Source organism: Zasmidium cellare (genome assembly GCF_010093935.1).
Source record: "Zasmidium cellare ATCC 36951 unplaced genomic scaffold M409scaffold_8, whole genome shotgun sequence".
NCBI classification, from domain to species: Eukaryota; Fungi; Ascomycota; class Dothideomycetes; order Mycosphaerellales; family Mycosphaerellaceae; genus Zasmidium; species Zasmidium cellare.
This window is the reverse complement of record NW_022986952.1, coordinates 310599-328264: the sequence shown is the minus strand read 5'-3', so window position 1 is coordinate 328264 and position 17666 is coordinate 310599. Positions and strand designations below refer to the sequence as shown.

General features: G+C 55.9%; 6 protein-coding genes across 6 annotated transcripts; 3 read left to right on the top strand and 3 right to left on the bottom strand.

Annotated features, from left to right (window-relative positions):
* Positions 1-122: 122 nt before the first annotated feature.
* On the bottom strand, positions 123-2390 carry M409DRAFT_51822 (uncharacterized protein; the record flags this gene model as incomplete). Its single annotated transcript, XM_033811915.1, has 1 exon — positions 123-2390. One exon carries the CDS (start codon positions 2388-2390, stop codon positions 123-125), a length of 2268 nt encoding a protein of 755 aa, XP_033670941.1.
* Positions 2391-3547: 1157 nt separating this feature from the next.
* M409DRAFT_64428 (uncharacterized protein) lies at positions 3548-6317 on the top strand (the record flags this gene model as incomplete). The annotated part of the gene is made up of 2 exons (XM_033816074.1): positions 3548-5896; positions 5949-6317. 2 exons carry the CDS (start codon positions 3548-3550, stop codon positions 6315-6317), a joined length of 2718 nt encoding a protein of 905 aa, XP_033670940.1.
* Positions 6318-8636: 2319 nt separating this feature from the next.
* Positions 8637-10823, top strand: M409DRAFT_64427 (uncharacterized protein; the record flags this gene model as incomplete). The annotated part of the gene is made up of 1 exon (XM_033816073.1): positions 8637-10823. One exon carries the CDS (start codon positions 8637-8639, stop codon positions 10821-10823), a length of 2187 nt encoding a protein of 728 aa, XP_033670939.1.
* A 348-nt stretch (positions 10824-11171) lies between these two features.
* Positions 11172-11717, bottom strand: M409DRAFT_19659 (uncharacterized protein; the record flags this gene model as incomplete). Its single annotated transcript, XM_033805035.1, has 1 exon — positions 11172-11717. The coding sequence occupies one exon, from the start codon at positions 11715-11717 to the stop codon at positions 11172-11174; it is 546 nt and encodes a 181-aa protein (XP_033670938.1).
* Positions 11718-13032: 1315 nt separating this feature from the next.
* On the top strand, positions 13033-14405 carry M409DRAFT_64426 (glycoside hydrolase family 72 protein; the record flags this gene model as incomplete). The annotated part of the gene is made up of 3 exons (XM_033816072.1): positions 13033-13710; positions 13764-14223; positions 14269-14405. 3 exons carry the CDS (start codon positions 13033-13035, stop codon positions 14403-14405), a joined length of 1275 nt encoding a protein of 424 aa, XP_033670937.1.
* Positions 14406-15184: 779 nt separating this feature from the next.
* On the bottom strand, positions 15185-17459 carry M409DRAFT_51817 (uncharacterized protein; the record flags this gene model as incomplete). Its single annotated transcript, XM_033811914.1, has 2 exons — positions 15185-15208; positions 15270-17459. 2 exons carry the CDS (start codon positions 17457-17459, stop codon positions 15185-15187), a joined length of 2214 nt encoding a protein of 737 aa, XP_033670936.1.
* Between the last annotated feature and the right edge of the window lie 207 nt (positions 17460-17666).

The window sequence follows — 17666 nt, the reverse complement described above, 5'->3', positions numbered from 1 at the left end:
CTGTGGCGAAACTTTATCCTCCAATCTCTTCGACCAAGCGCACCTAGCCAAAACCACGATGTTGCTACTCAATATCGCTCATCAGGATAGGTACCGCTCAAACCGCCCCTCTCTCGGCGGCGTCACATCCAAACACGTCGATCCTGCTCCAAGCCATCGAGATTGCCCTCGATGTCATTCTCGCTGGAATTGCTGCTCCGCTGCTGAACTCGAGCCAGAACACTGTCGTGCCTGACGGCAGAAGTCGTCTCCATCACGGCGGCCGCTCTGACAGGCGTCATGCCGACAGTGACCTCCGGGGTCTGTTGCGAGGTGGACGAAGGGAATGTATGACGATGAGGATGGCGTTCTGGAGGAGCCAGCGTCGGACTTGGATGCACGGCTGATGGGGTTGCTTGGTGGGTAGATGTTGTGTTTGACCGTCCGCGAGCGCGCCGAGTGGACTTGGCGATATCTGCTGGCGTCTGCGGCTGTTGGGTAGTGGGATGACTGTCGTTGTAGACGGGTACTCTGGGGGTGACTGCAGCTGCGAGGCTTTGTACCGACGGCGTGAGACTGCCCGTGGAGTGTGCTGATTTGGCTGCTGACGATGTACTGGCTTCGGGTGAGAGTAGTCTCGATGGTCCTGATCGTAGAATAGGGGTGCTGGGTAGTTGAGGTGAAGACCGGACGACTGGTGAAGATCTCGGCAATGGTGAGGATGGCACTTCTGGTGATGGTAGGGCCAGTGCTAATGCAACTGGATCTTCGATAGTTGGATGTCGCTTGTGAAGCGTCCAAGTGTCAGACTTGGGTGATATTGGGGAGCTGGTAAGCGGCCTTTCGACGGTAGTCCTGCCTCCGACGTGCCTCATTAATGGCTGTGACGCTATTTCGTTCTTTTCGACATGATCATAATCTTCAAGATCATCCGTGGGATCCTGTGTGAACAGATCGCCACTGAGAAGCGACGGTCGTGTTCGGCGTCCAGGAGGACGTTCAAAAGAGCGGCCTACAGAGCGCGGCCGAGTTGAATATTTGGCATACTTCTGTATGATACGATCGAGAGGCGAATCACGCTGAAGGAACAAATCATCGATCAGCCCGCTTGGCTCACTGACAGTAGCCCCCGACTTTCGAGCTCTTCGTGCTGGGACGTGTCCTACATGCTGGGTGCCGCTGCGATTCGATGAGAGCGAGCTGCTCCTGACATGGATATACGGCGCCGATGGTGGCTGGAGCAAGTTAGGCGTCGATCGGCTGCTAGTCGACGCAGCAGGCGATACTGGCCTTCGTCCATTGTTTCCAGGCACAGTAAGGTGCGTTGACGACCGGTTCTGCTGACGAGCTTCTTGACTGCGCCTCGAACGCTCAAACTCGACCAAGTGCTGTCTGGAGCTCCGGCGGCGTGGAAATACGACTTGTCTCTGGGAGCCACTGTTACGCCTGGACGCGAATGCAACTGCCGGTGGCCGCACGGCAGGGTACCTGTCAAACCCGAGTAGCGGCCTGTGCAAAGCGGTGTTCTGGTCGTTGTTTCGACTTCTGCGGCGTGCTTGTGGTCCATCGGAGGGCACGAGCGATATAGAAGAGTCCGATATAACACTGTGGCGTTCAGCGCTACGTGACGAATGTTGGGTGTTCCGCTCGAAAGATGATCGTATGCGTAGATTTGCTGTGCTCTGTTCTATCTGGCCAGTGGTGGTAGAAGATTCTATAACCACACCACTGCTCTGGTCCGAAAGGCTGGTTGTTGAGCCAAATCTGGTTCTGGGAACGAAGACCGGTGCTCCAGGATCCAATGGCGGGTATAGTAAGGTAGGTATCTGAAGCTGGTGTATAACTGGCGGTGCGGCGACTGCTCTTTGCTGGAGATTTGAAGTTACAGGGCGACTTCTATTCAGCTCAAATCGAGACCCATTATTATGCTGCTGGAAGTGTCGTGCTTCCACCAAGGCTTGCAACAGGGGAGGATCTTCGTATATGGGAAAGTCCAGCTCTGGCGGTGGCTTTGATGGGGATCGTGCTGGACCTGGTGTACTTTCGTCGTGGATTGGTTTCTGAGGCGATGGGACACCTTGTCGGGTGGTTGCCGAGTTTGAACTGTTACTCTTGTCACCAAGACTAGGCAGATCGAGTCGTCCAGCTGGGGATGCTGTATTGCTGTGCAGGGCAGGATCATCATCCTCGGTTGCGTGAACGGTTGCTTGAGAGGAACAAGAATCTGCTCTGTGGCGCCCAGCATTGGCAGCCGCGGGTACGAACGCGAGTCTCGTCTGCCGTGCAGGCCCCTGACCAAGTCGAACGTTGTCGGCATCACGGCGAGCAGACTGTCTTGCTACCCATCTTCGGTCGAAGCTGGCGAGGTCGGCAGATGTGAGGTTGATTCGTGAAGGCGGGCAGGTCAGCATCTCGATCCAGCAAAATATTGTATCCAAGAGAGGTTGAGATGGCTACCCAACGCCTGGGAGTGTTTGTCGAGGAAGCTGGCCAAGTAGTAGTAGAAGAAGGTATTGCAGCCACAGATAAACAGACACACCATGATTAGTGCAGTGGACCTTCTTCAAAGGTCGCAGTCTTTGATGTATGGGAGTTGCGAACTGCATTGCAGAGGAAAGAGCAAATGCAGTGAGAGGAGCCGTGAGTAGAACGAGATGTTGGTGCTTCGGCTTAGAGCGAGAGTTAGGAGGGCTCTCGAAGTCGGAGAAGAGAATCACTGCGTTCGAGCGACGGCTGTACAAACCTGAATTGCCTCGCAAGGCTGCATCTATATACAGCCAGTTACAGACACAGACTCGCGGAGATGTGAAGAGACGCAGAGATCACTCTCCGATGTAGTCCGTAAACATGAGGTCGAGTCTTTCATGTGAGATTCGCGCTGCTGCTCACACGTCTTGGGGCATCCCTGCTTGGCGAGCTATATCAGCGCATGGCGACCGATCGTGACATTGCCCTCAAGCGTCTTAATCAGGCCGAACAGAACGGGTCCATAGCAGGCAGCAACCTTGACAGCCTCACCAAGCAGCAGCTGTACATGTACGCAGGTACAAGTTGCGGCGCGTGCCAGGTGTCCAGCGGTCGAAGTTGAAGTCGATCATCGCCATATCCCCGGCAAAGGGCCAGTGGGTGCGTGAGTGGTCGAGGTTTGGCCCCTGGCGACCATTCCGTCAGCGGCGGCGGCTGTCACAGTGTTGGCCTGAAACTTGGCATTGGCAGGACTTGCGTCGTCACCTGAGGCAGACGACCGCAGCGAGTATCAAAGGCTGATGAGGCGGAGGTGTTAAAATAATCTCGAGCGACTGAGGCAGCCTGGACTTTGCGCGAGGCGTGTCGTAATCCGCCGCGGCGCAGACACCGACCGCGTTCACGACGCCCAAGCAAGCTCCTGGACTCCTCCTCCGACCCTATCGGCACGCACTCACCACGCCCTCCACACCACCACCTCCGCCCACGACCACCCGCATACCGCTCGCCTTGTAATGCCGTCTCGGCACGTCGGTCGCTACTCCCACTCCCGCACCTCACCGCGGCAGCTGCTTCCCGCCCATCGACGGCCAGCGCCAGCACAATGAACGGCGACCTGAGCCTGTCCCAGTCGCTGGGCGGCCTGCGCATTGCCAATCCGGACGACGAGCCTCTGCAATCCCCCACCTCGCCCACCGTCCCCAACGCCCGCCCGCCGCCGCCCTCGTCGCATTCATCCGAGAGCACCGTCACCGAGTCCCATCGCCCGAACCTCCTGCCCAATCTCTCCCACGAGAGCGACGGTCTCGAATCCGGCCTAGGCTTCAACCCCGACAGTTACGACCTGCAGTCTTCCTCGTACGACCTTCCGCAACCCTCGACGTCACCCAGCACACAGCAGAGCGACACCGCCCAGCATCGCTTGAGCCATCGATCCAGTATGCCATTGACCCATCAGGCCCAGCAAACCGGCCAGTATCCGAGCCATTCCTCCTCCAACTACAACCTACCCTTCCGTAATCCCAGCGTACAAGGTGCATCATCACGGCCGATAAGCGGCATGTATAGTCAGATGAACAACTCTTCCAGCTCCGGCGTGTCGGGTGTTTCGAACCCAGGATCATACAGATATAGGGAAGACGTGGCCACGGCTGATGGCAGCTTAGGAGGTCTTGCCAGAAGTGGGTCACGGTCAGCAAGACAGGTTATGGGGTCTGTGCCCCAGAGGGATGCAAGCAGAAATTATAGGCAACCGTCAACAGCGATAAGCAGCGGAAATGGCAACGGACCACTACCGCCGCGAAGGAATTCCAAACGAGGAAGAGCGACTACTGCAGGCTCAGCATCGACGGGAGGATACGATGGAGGAGATCAGGCATATGCAGGAAATGCCCCCACACCACGCACGGCAGAAGAGTGGAGGGAACGAGGAGCGGCTGTTGGAACACAGAGAGAGGTCGATGCATCTGGTCAGACGACTGTGCGGCCGATCAAGAAGGGGGTGAAGGACTTCAACTTTGGGCGAACGCTTGGAGAAGGTTCATATTCGACTGTCCTGGCCGCTACCGACAGGCAGAATCTGAAGGAGTACGCCATAAAGGTCTTGGATAAACGGCATATCATCAAGGAGAAGAAGGTGAAATATGTCAACATTGAGCGTGACACCTTGAACCGCCTGACTGAGCACCCTGGCATCGTGCGGCTATACTACACCTTCCAGGATGAGCGCTCGTTATATTTTGTCTTGGATCTGGCGTCAGGAGGCGAGCTTCTGGGGGTGTTGAAGAAGCTGGGATCCTTTGACATTGAATGCACACGATTTTACGGCGCCGAGATATTGGATAGCGTGGCATACATGCACAGTCGAGGCGTGATCCACCGTGATCTGAAGCCAGAGAACGTGCTACTCGACTCGAACATGCATGTCAAGATCACCGACTTTGGCACCGCAAAGATACTACCGGACCCTAGACCAAACGGTCGAAATGTCGTTGGAGAGCCTTCAGGGGACCCAACAGATGGCGCCGAGACGGACCGAGCAGTGTCCTTTGTGGGAACTGCAGAATACGTCAGTCCAGAACTTCTCCGCGATAAGAACGCCTGCAAAGCATCCGACCTGTGGGCATTTGGATGCATAGTCTATCAACTCTTGGCAGGACGACCTCCTTTCAAGGCACCCAACGAGTATCTGACCTTTCAGAAGATTTTGGCGCTCGACTACTCGTTCCCAGACGGGTTCCCTGAAGATGCTCGTGATTTGGTGGAGAGACTACTGGTACTTGAGCCATCGAACAGGCTGCCCGTGGAGCACATCAAGAGCCACAGGTTCTTCGATGGCATGCAGTGGGGCAAGTCGCTCTGGAGGCAGAAGGCACCGAGGTTAAACCCATACGTAGCACCTGTCGGCCAGCGTCCGCCTATTCGATTGAATGGCCCGAGCAAGAACAATGGCAGCAGCAACAACGTGATGGCAAATCAAGGAGCAGCTGCAGCCATGTCGAATGCCGTAGCATCTGCGGCGCAACCGCCAACGCAACCTCAACCTCAGCCTCAGCCTTCAACACGAAGACCACAGCTGCAGAATGTAACAGAGCTTCCACCGCCGAGTCAGCTGGACATTGAGTGGTCACCGGTCCTTACGCACAACAACGAAAGAATACTGAAGCTCGGCAACCTGATTGTAACGACTTCACCTCAGGCGTCAAGCCCCAATGGCAAGAACGGCGAGCCGCAGACGCCTTCGGAAAAGCCCAAGTTCTCACGCTTCTTCACGAGCAACACCACCAAAAAGCGGGAAAGACTGGTTTTGATCACATCAAGCGCGAGGCTTGTGGTTGCTGCAGCTGGTGGAAATGAGAAGAAGTCGAAGCTGGAAATCAATCTGACTGCACACGGATCAACATGCAAAAGCTGTGTCGATGCGAAAGGACTGACATACTGGTCGATCGATACTGTAAGTGGTCGTAACTCACACTTCTAGATTCATGGCTAACAGTCCATCGCAGCGAGACAAGCATTACACATTCGAAGATCCGCGAGCCACAACATCTGACCCCGCTGGCAGCAAGTACAGCACACAAGAGTGGCTTGATGCCGTGGAGCAAGCACGAGAGTTCGCTCTGGCCACATCGATGAGCAACAGCTACTCGGGCGACTCGATGCTGAACGATCTCAACACGTCAGCGATGAGCAGCCCAGCCGACTCCCTAGGCGGTGACGCCGCCATGCCGATGAGCGGCCCCAGCACCAGCGAGCGATCCCACAACCTCCGCCACACTTTACGCAAGAACCCGGCGGACGATGAAAGCAGCCTCAAGGGCCGAAAGCGCTTCAGCAAGAGACACAGTCGTAGCGGATTAGCTGCAGTGTTCTAGGCGCGACCTGCGCGCAGACGCGGCGATGATGGTGGATTCCTGATGAAAGAAGTTGCACCTCCTAACCCTTGACACCCGTCATCAACATCATCATCACTACTATCAAAGCCCGCTTGTATGGTTGCTTTTTTTCCTCTATGTTTTGTTTACAATCCTTTACGTTACGACGATTTACGAAGAATCCCCCCGCCGTGTTGTTTCTCAACCCTCTTAACGCAGCGAGTCTCTTGTCACTTACTATCCCCCCATTTGCATTGCGTCGTTGTTGTTGGTCTTGTTGCTACATGGGGCACGGAAATTGAGTTTGAAAAACTTGGGCACCGAACGAGTTGTAGCGAGCGAGCGAGCGATTGATTGACTGTGTGAGAGAAGAGAGAAGAGCAGAGGGAGAAAGATTTTGGGGCGTCGAATCCATCAAAAACCATTGATACGATTGATTGATCCCCCATTTTTTCTTTGAACTTCTTCTGGGGTTTTCGTTTGTTGAGGATGCATGTGTTGGCAGGCTGGCGGGCTAGCTGTAGAGGGAAATCTGGTAATATGCAGCAGGGGGTATGTGGTTGGAAGAATGGCTGGGCTTGGCTTGTGTGGACAAACTTGTAGAATAAAAGTGGAAGAGACACCTGGATTGATTGATTCTCTTGGCCGTCCGAGTTGAAAGAGTCTCTTCTTGTCCCGTCACATCGCATCAGTTTTCTCGGAAAGAATATGAATGGACTTTGACAGACAGACAGACAGCAGGAGACTACTGCAAAAGGTCCACCCTCCACGTCGACCTGTCAATGTCACACCGGGATCCAGGGACGTCGGAGATCTCCTCATCACTCTCGTCGATCAAACAATACATCAAATCGTAAGATTGCCGCGGCTGCATCGGAGCTGTTCAAAAAAGAATCAACCCAATCCCCCTTTCCATCGTAATTCATCATCTCCATGCATTTTCCGAACATCTCTCCCTCTCTCCGGTAGCACTGAAAGAGAGCCGGAGTCTGGGTGATTCGTGATGTTGGTGCAACCACACACCACCGCTTTTCGGCTTCGCTTCCCACGTGGTGGAACGTACGCTGCTGCAGGCTCTTTTCGGTGAGTAGGGATGATTGGAAATGTCATGCCGAGGATTCCACATTCATTGCACGGCAGCTTTTGGGAGGAGAAGGAGAGAGGATGTGGGTAAGCGGTGGGAGGGAGGATGTTGGTGGGTTTTTGGGGATGTGGAATCGGACATGAGAGCGTACTATCTATCGCCATTGCGGCGTGGATGGATGGAGTTATTGTTGTCGTCCTGCCTTTTTCGGGAGTTGTCCCGCAGATAGAGACGACGAGTCCTGAAGAGAGATCAGATGGCCGGGAGGGGCACAGGGCAATTTAACCTCACACTCTCGTGGCGCTACGCCCATGCGGCACGCGATTGGGTGAAGTCTAATCGCCCGCCCTCGTCGACCTCACCCTATCGACTCCCCAAGCTTCATCCAATTCTCCCACGGCCTCGACCGAACTCCCCAATCTCTTCCTGCCTTCCCCCCGCGCGCCATTGTCGTTGGTCCCTGGATCGGTGACAGTGTGACACCTCGCGTGCGTGGTGAAGAGGAAGATGGCTTGTGGGCTTGTTCGCGCCCGCTGGCCGACTTCACTAGGTTCTGCTTTGCCCTCGCAAGCAGCAGCAGCGCGGAATCGTCGAATCAACGGACTTCAATCAGCTGCCGCGTCGATTCTGGACGGCTTCCTCACGTCGCACCGCGCCGAACGGAGAAGATGCAGAACCCCCTGGTCGGCCGGCACCCCAGTCAGCTGGACTCTTGGAGGGCCCTCACTTGCCCGTTTCCAGCTCTCAGCTCTGGAGCCGAAAGTATCACAAGGCGTCTTCGTCTTCTCTTGTGGATTCTCTCCCTCTCTCTTTCGGAGGCGTGGAACGCTGCACCAATCCATCGCTTGCATGCATGTGCATGTGCATGGCCAGGCCCTGGGCGCCACCAGTGCTGCTCGCGTGTACACCGTAACTTGTGATAGGTCTCTTGTTGGGGGAACCTCGATCCTTTCCCGCTTTCTCTGTACCGCAGGACGAGAAGTGTTGTCGCTTTTCACTTTCTCCTCTCTCTTCACTCATCAATCTCTTACGAAAAAAGACGCTTGTCTTGCCGCCGTCCCTTGTTTGCTTCACTGTCGCGTCATCCACAGCCCCCCACCTCACGGCTTCACTCACTGTCACCTCTCGCTTGACCATGTACAGTCTCCCCGGAAACAACTCCATTTCGAGAATCGCAGTCTTCACCCTAGCATGAACACCCCAACATTAATCACCACCAACCCGGACATACAAACATGGCCTCGCGCAACTACGCCCAGGTCGCGCCCACCGCGGCGACCATCGCCCTAAACGCATACATATACGGATACGGCGGCCACTCCCTCGTCACGCCTCACGCGGCCTTGAAACAACTATGGTGGACCAACGAGCGCATCGACGCCAAAGTCTCCCGCGCCTTCGTCGTCTCCAAACTGCGCGGCGAAGAGCGCGAGTTCCTCGACCGGCCCCTGGCCTTCGGCGAAGGCCTCACCGACGACACCTACATGGAATGGATCCTCGACCGCGCCAAACGCCTCTTCCTCATCCTCACCGAGATCGGCGTCCCGGACCAGATCTTCGGGTGCATAGACGATTCCTGGGACGACGACGACCTCCCCATCCCGCTCGAGAACGTCTCGAGCTTGGAACTCTCCTACGAGAACGACGAAGCGCTCAACAAGAAGTTCTACGACATGCAATTCGTCTACCTCTTGCGCGAGCTCAAGGAAGGCGCGCATCTGGACTACGGCCCCAAGGAGCACATCCCCATGGAGCACGTCAACACCGTCCCGCCGGCGGTGTGTCTGCAACCCTACGACCGCGTGCATTTCCCCGGCCGCTCCGAGGACGTCTTCATGCGGCGGAAGTTCTCGCTGACGGACCGCGACACGGGACAGAGCTACGACGCGGATTTCGCGCGGGATGTGCGGCGGGCGAAGACGATGCCGCACGAGCATGTCGCGACGACGTGGGCGTCGTACACGACGGAGAATGCGGGGTTTGTGTTGTCGGATTTCGTCGCGGAGCATACGCTGGCGACGTTTATCGAGCATCGGACGCCTGCGCAGTTTATGCGTGTCGCGGCGACGGAGAGGCCGGTCCTGGTGATGGAGTGGATGCATTGTCTCGCGGATGCGCTCGCATCGCTTCATCATCGAGGCGTGGCGCATACTCAGATCCGGCCGTCGAATATCTGGATTACGAGAGAGAATAGGATCGCCTTTGCTGATATTGGGAGTCTCGCGACGTTCCAGCGGGGGAAGAAGTTTCCCAAGACAGAGGCGTATGATTATGCGGCTCCTGAGCAACAAATCACCAAGACGCCGATTACGCTGAAATCCAGCCCGCCGCCCGTCAGCAGCATGAGCGCATTCAGCAAACTGCGCAAGATGAGCGCGCAGTCGGTTTCCGACACGAGCAGTTCCACCAGTGGTTCCTCGGGCGGCAGTAGCACAAGAAGCAATAGTTTCTGTGTCTCAGCCAGCCCCATCACCCCACCCTCATCCGGAAGGTCCAACAGCATCACAACCATCCAAACCGCAATATGCCCATCCATCAACGGAGGCGGCGGTCCCAAATCCCCCAGCAGCATCCGCAACTTCTCCCGCCACCTAGGCGTCCCCTGCCACTCCCCCACCATCCCCACCGGCCCCTTCTCCCCCACGAGCTTCACCAGCGGCAGCATGCTCCTCCCGCGGCCGACGACCATCGAGCCGGACAACCTCCGCGACCTCCCCACCGCCGAGCCCAGCATGTCCGACATGTACTCGCTGGCCTGCGTCTTCCTCGACATGCTCACCTTCCTGCTCCGGGGCAAAATCACCGACTTTGTCAAATTCCGCAGCACGAAAATCACCGCGCCGGGGAAAGCTTCCTCGTCCGGCGGTGGTGGTGGTGGGAAACGCTACCGGACGGATACGAGTTTTCATTCGGAGCCGGATAAGATCGCCGCGTGGATTGGGGTGTTGGAGGAGGATAGTTATCGGCATGGGATGCAGACTTTTCGGGGGGTGCCGGAGTTGTTGCGGCTGGTGCGGCTTATGATGGCGCAGAATGCGACGTTGCGGCCTACGGCGCTGGAAGTTCGGGATCGGATTCAGGAGATTCTGGTGGGGGAGTGTGGTGTGGAATCTTTGTGTTGCGCGGGACGCGAGTGGGCGGAGATCCAAGTCAATGAGAAAGATGATGAGAGTACGAGGTCGCCGTTTAGGAGGGATGAGCTGAGTATCGCGACGGGGTTGTTGGATATGGCGCCGAGTGGGAGTGGGAAGGGGAGTCGGTGCGCGAGTGCGTGTGGCGAGATGGCGGTGGCGTCGGATCATATGAGTGTTTTGTCGAGGACGGAGTCGAATTTGACGAGTAGGAATAGGAGGAGGAGTTCGGCGAGTACGGCGACGGCGAGGTTGAGTTCTTGGAGGAGTCGGTTTATGAGGTCGGGATGAAAGGAATGGTCCATGATTTGGCATCTCGGTGGAGTGGATGGTGGGAAAAGAGTCGATACCAGTGGCCCGAAGGGTTGGATAGGAGGGCATGACCAGGGCGAGGGATTCGGGAAGCCTTTTCCGTCCAACTTTTTTGTAATGATCCTTTTAGAACCTGGACAAAAGATACCCTCATTATGGCGAGCATTGATTTATCCTCCATCCACGATATCAGTTCCTCGTTAGATCCGGTTCGCACAGATTCGTCAGCGGCAGTCCTCACCACAAGATCGAGCCAGTGGAACGTCGTACAAGCCGGAGTGATGGCATCTTCGCCCGTTCCAGTCAACGAAAGAGGCTGGCCCATCATCACACATACCCACCCATGCCATGCATCCCCCTCATCCCAATATAATTCTCCATGATCCACACGCCCCTCAAATCCCTCCGAAACCTCACCTCCCCCAGCGCCGCCTGCCCCATATTCTCATAAACCAAATCCAACTCGAAATGCACCACCGCCGTTCCCGCGCCCTCATCGACATCCGTCTCGAAATGCTTATACTCGCACCGGAACCCCGGGTGCAGTGCGTACCAGTGCTCGAAGGCTTTGAAGAGTTCGGCGAAGGTGAGCAGTTTTTCGTGCGCGTCGAATTGCGCGGTGAAGGTGGGCGAGATGTGGGATTTGTAGAGTTTGCCGAGGGGGGTGGTGCAGGTGAAGTCTCCGGCGTTCAGGACGGTGGTGCAGAGGCGGCAGAGGGATTCGAGTTGGGAGGGGGAGCTGGATTGGGGGTTGGAGAGGGGGGTGGGACATGTTTGTGTTTGTGGTTGGTTTAGGGGAAGTGTTGCGATGGTGGGTTTTGGACGACATGGGGACCTGAGGTTGGAGAGTACGGCTGTTCCAGCAGGAGACATCCGTTCCTTGGTGATCCGAATCAGGCGGAAGTGTGAAATCTTGTGACGATTCGGGTGTTACGATGGCTCGGACTGTCCGGCTTCTGTTGGTGGAATGAACATTTGCTGTATCTCAGGCGGTTGTCGTCGCTTTCATATCCCGGCATTACAGTGCGTTTGCTGTGGGTAGTTCAGCAATCCAAACGCTGATGTCCAGCTGAGGTCAACAGACCGAGAAGGATCCAGGATGTTGTTGGTAGTAGCGGGCTGGACCGACGTAGTGTTCGAATCGGATCTCGATTCCATGGACGGAGCTGAGTCCGTGGAGATCCGTCCTCGTTCAACAGACCTGGCCACGTTCAAGAATCGTGAAGTAGGAAACCCCAAGGCTAGTGCAGGCAGGTCGTCCAGACAAGCTCATCTCCAAGCCTTGAAAATGTTCATCCAGGGCTCAAAGTGGCTGGAACAGCGCTCGTATCGCTCTCAAGCTCCACGCCAAGCTCGAGATAGCGTTTCACAGATTGGCGGTAGGTTGTAGCCGCGAGGGGTCATTGCGCCAACGACGTTGAGTTTGGTTGACAGGCGGGTGGTAGCCGGGCGTGTCGCAAAGATTTCCTTCGTGACACCACCTGCGCAACGACATCGCCTGTGTGTGTGATTACCTGTTTGACGGATGGTCAAGCCAGTGTTTGATGTGCTGTTGCGGTGAAACGGCGGGAGTAGTGGCAGAGATTGGGAGGGTGGCGGCGATTGGGATTCGGGACTAATGGGCGGACTAGACTCGACGTGCTATCGCTGATGAGCGGATAGGCAGGTCGTGCAGCTGGGAGATGGAGCCAGCAGGTTTTGGGTGGCTTTGGCGGCGTTTGTCGTCTGCCATTGGGTTGGTGGGTACTCTTCTTCTACTTCTTGAATCTTTTCTCTCTTGTCTATCTCGCAGCATCATCGACTCTCGTTTCTCCCCACCAGTCGCTCGCTTCGTCAGAGTTCGCGCGAGTCCAGCCGTTGGGATAGTCTATCTCATCAGAATCATCGCCGGGCAGAAGAAGGTGTGAGTCTGTCTCGATCTTGCAGTGTTCAATCCGCCTAGACTGACACTTTCCAGCTATACTAGCATCGCCAAGCATACACACTTCACCTGCAGCTTCCTCCACCGGCACTTTGGCAGTCCACAGGCAGGACCTCGTCGACCACGAGATTCTCCATAACACTTCCTCGACCATCCTCACCCGAACATCGACATCCCCATCCGCCACACACTCGCTTGTTTCCTTGGAGCTTGGAACCAACTCTTGACACATTCTTGGATTCTTGGTCTCATTGACTCTCGCCCGCCATGCTGTTCACCACCACTATTCTTGCCGCGCTGGCTGCTGCTCCCGCCCTCGCTCTGCCCACCATCGAAGCGAAGGGCTCCAAGTTCTTCACCAGCGACGGAGACCAGTGGTACATCAAGGGCGTGGCATACCAACTGACTCCCGACGACCCCCTCGCCCAGGGAGACCAGTGCCAGCTCGACGCCAGCTTGATGAAGACGCTCGGTGCCAACGCCATTCGTGTCTACCACGTTGACCCCGCCGCCGACCACGACGCCTGCATGAGCGCCTTCTCCGATGCTGGCATCTACGTCTTCCTCGACCTCGACACCTTCTCCACGTACGTCCTCCCCGACAACCCATCCTGGAACGACACCCAGCTCCAAGCCTACAGCAAAGTCATGGACGTCTTCCACAACTACGACAACGTCGCCGGCTTCTTCGTCGGCAACGAAGTCCTCACCACCGGCGCCAACTCGATCGCCGCCCCTTACGTCAAGGCCGCTGCTAGGGACATGAAGGCCTACCGCGACTCCAAGGGGTACCGCAACATCCCCGTCGGCTACTCTGCCGCCGACATCGCCCAGCTGCGTCCCAACCTCCAGAACTACCTCGCTTGCGGATCTAACACGTCCGAGTCGCTGGACTTCTTCTCCTTGAATGCGTACGAGTGGTGTGGTGAATCGACGTTTCAGACGGTATGTAGACACCCTCTGACCAACATCGTCTTCCTGCTAACAATCCACTCCAGAGCGGCTACGCCGAGCTTCAAAAGAACGCCTCCGACTACAACATCCCCATCTTCTTCTCCGAAACAGGCTGCAACCAACCCTCCCCGCGCAACTTCGGCGACCAATCCGCCATCCTCGGCCCAGACATGGCAGACACCTGGTCCGGCGCCATCGTCTACGAATGGATCCAAGAAGCCAACGAGTACGGCCTCATCACCTACAACCCCTCCTTCGACACAGACCCGGCCAACTTCGCCGTCAGCGGCACCCCGACGCCTCGCTCGCCGGATTTCGACAACTTGAAGAGCCAGTGGGCGACGCTCTCACCCACCGGTGTCAAAGCGGCGGACTACAGGCCGAGTCTCACCCCGCCGCCCTGTCCTGCGTTCACGAGTGCGTTGTGGGAAGTCAACCGCGATGTCGCCCTCCCGACTCTGAACCAGAAATTCGACGCGCAGGTCTCGAGCGCAATCAAATCCGGTTCCGGGGCAGTCCACACTGCGACTGGCACTGGGACCGGTACAGGAGGCTCTGCGGCCGCGGAGAGCACCGGCGATGCGGCTTCTTCGGCCAGCTCATCGAGCAGTTCGTCGTCGGGCCAGCGTGCTGTGGGTGTGGAGTCGCTTTTCTATACTGTTCTGAGTTTGGTGTTTTTGTGGTGATTTGATTGATGTGGTGGAGGGAGATCCACATGCGTGTTGTTTTTTTAGCGATTGGGGAATGTGCTTATATGGCATGGTATGGTGTTGCATTGCATGTGATGCTTGGTGTGGTGTGCACAACAGAGTATGAAGAAATGGTTTTAGATGATATACTTAGAGTCTCGATGAACATGAAAATTTGGAAAATGGTCAAGTCTCTTTTCGTGATCGTAATCGTTCCTCGTCATCTGCATCTGCATTGACTAAAGCCAATACTCATCCTATATACAATACAGTAGAGCAACAAGAAACAAGAAAGTGGTATCTCACCCCCCAACATCCACAAAAAGACCTCCAACCCCCTCTCCAGCACCATCATCACGCCCCCGTCAAATCCAACACCTCAATCCCACTCTTCCTCCACCCCGAGACCTTCGCCTTCCCCTGCGTCATCTTCCACCCACTCCCATCGCCCGTCATATCGATCGTCTCGGCGTCGATTTCCTTCCACGTGCCTGGGAGGCTTTCGCGGAGGTGGATGCGTTTCTTCTTGGCTTGTTGTTGTTGGCGCGGAGAGCGGCGGGTTGGGTGGGTTGTGGTTGTTGTTGAAGAGGGGGGTGGTTTCGTTTGCTGTGGGCGGGAGGACGGTTTTGCTGGTGGTCGTTGGATAGGGGCGGGTTGGGAGGGCGCGATAGGTTGCGGAGCCGCTGATGTAGGTCGCGAGGGTGGTGGGTCGTTTAATCTCCGCATGGGGATTGGCGGGAGGAAGTTCTCTGGACTGGAGAGGGAATCACCTGCATTCACGCGTGATAGATCCACCACGTCTGGCGTCGAGGGTCTTGAGTTTGGTGTTGGTAACGGGAGATCCAAGTCTTCGCCGCGTACAGGCGCCGTCTGATGTCGTTTGAGAGGCGCTTTCTTCCTTCGCTTAGTCACTGTGTCTGGGAGCTTCCCTGGCGAGTAGTCCAGCGAAAGCCTGGCAGTGACATCGACCTCGAGTGTTGTCTGGATTCTGTGATTCTGTGGTGTTGGAGTGAGCGCTCGTGGAGGCTCGGGGCGGGCGGGTGTCGAGGATATGAGATTGATGATGTCCGGCTCTGATGCCTTGGACTTCCTTGGTGTAGGGGAGAAGTAGGATACGATCGACTTTTGGCTTCGGACAGAAGACGGCACATCTGACGAACGCCTCTTACGGCGCTCTGGTGTCTTTTGGGCATCTTTCTGTCTCTTTGACTGCGCCGCAAACTTTGCGAAGGGCCTATCCTTGACAGGCTTCGCTGGCTGCCGATTCGCCTTTGGCGTTAACTCTTCATCGAGGGCATCTAGCTCTGCCTGGAACGGTAGAACAAAGCCTGGTACATCTGCTGTCACCTTGTCGGCACCCTTCTTGGAAGCTTTCGGCTTCTCCCCCTGAGAGTTACCACCGCCCTCCAATGTCTGCAGTGGCTCACGATCCCTTGATTTCTTGGAAGGCCCCTTCTCGGCCTGCAAAGACTTTGAAACGGCCGTGAACGCTCTCATGGCTCCTTCTGGCATGTCATTGGCCTTCTTCTTGCTGAGCTTCTTGCCATGGATGTTCGTCTTGCCGGCAGCTGCAGCTCTGGCCTCTCTTCTTTGCTTGAAGAATTGCTTTGGATCTCGCAAGCTACCCTCGTAATCCTCAACCAACAGCGGACATCCGACTTGGAGAAAGCTATGCATGATCCAGATCTTCTCCGGCTGGTCTGGCTCGTAAGGCTTAGCTGTACGCTTCTTCGTAGGCGATGCCGCCGACGGTTCCTCCTCATCAGCAGCACTGCTAGAGATCGGAACGAAGTCATTCTCGGCATCACTAGGATCGTCAGGAGCGCCTGCTGGGATGAAGTCGTCATCTTCGTCCTCTATGCTCAGATCGATCGGGACCAAGTTCATCGGAATGAAGGTGATTCGATATTCGAGCTCTGCATCAGTGGTATTGTGATTTCGCTTTCCGTGAATTGCTGTCACGTACTCGTTCTCTCGCTCTGCCTGGGCATCTTGACTGAGCTGGAGATTCTCATCGCCACGCAGTCTCAATTCCCGTATCAGCATCGCTGGAGCAAGATTGCGAATAAACTTCTTTGCACCACTCAAACACCTCCAGTCAAAAGCGTCGGCTGCGAAGGAGCGCAAAGCTGGAAAGTCGATATCTTGGTCCCATTGCAAGCCTGCTCTTAATCTAGCCAGCTTGTCAGATGTAGAGAGGCAAGGATTGGTGTAGTATCCTAGTACCTCCCGATCTGGAAAGTCCTCTGGTATAGTCAGTGTCGAGTTCTTTCTTGTGAAGAATTTGGATTCGTTCGTGCGGATCTCATGTTGCAGACGTTCTCGCCAGGCCTTCAGCCCTGCAGTATCCTTCTTCCTGACCAATTCACACATCTCTTTTCCAAAGCCTGCTCGAGCTGCATCACAAGCTACCTTCGGTCCGCATCCAGGAATCCCCTCCGTGATGTAGTCGCCGCCGCTCATGAGCGCAACCAAGATCATGCCCTCGCGATCGAGGCCACTCTTCTCCTTTGTCTCATCTGCTCGGTATACATTGACATGCGTCGGGCTCTTGCTGCTGTTTTCTGAAGTCCAATTCCGTAAGGTAAGACCCGATCCAAACATCAGGGTATCCACATCCTCACTCAACACACCATCGACAATGCCCTCTCGCTGTAACAGCGCGCATTCTGCTTCTGCTTCACCAGGCGCAACATGCCACGGAAACCCAAATTCTTTCAAGAGTTGCTTTGCCAAAAACTCAGGCACACTTGCGACTCGGACGCCCGGCCCGCCGACTTTCTTGTTTCGCTTGAAGAGGGGTTTGTTCGGTCCATCGAAGACGAAGAGCGGGTGGATGTTGAAGCTCAGGAGCCGTAGGAGTCGGTAGTAGAATGTTCGCAAGGCAGGGTTAGAGCCGCCTTTGCCAGCCTGGATCTGAAAGAGCCAAATGGATATATCGATCGCTAGTCGGAATGGTCGGTCGTGGGCAATGTAGTGGTCGGAGGCGAGTTTGACCAGCGATATCCTCTGGCCTGAGCCGATCTCCTTGAAGATCCCATGGATGCCCATGGTTCTCCCATTCCAAGATCAAGTAGCATATGTTGTTGTCAAGTCATCTTCGGCATATTTCGTCCAGACGATCTGCGTCCAAGAAGGCGTGGTGGTGTCACGGTTCGAAGTGGGTTGCGCGATACACTCACGGGGGTTGCTGTGACAACGTCGGCAAAATCGCGCTAAGGCTACCGTCTTCACGTGGTGTGATGCGCGACGTGATGC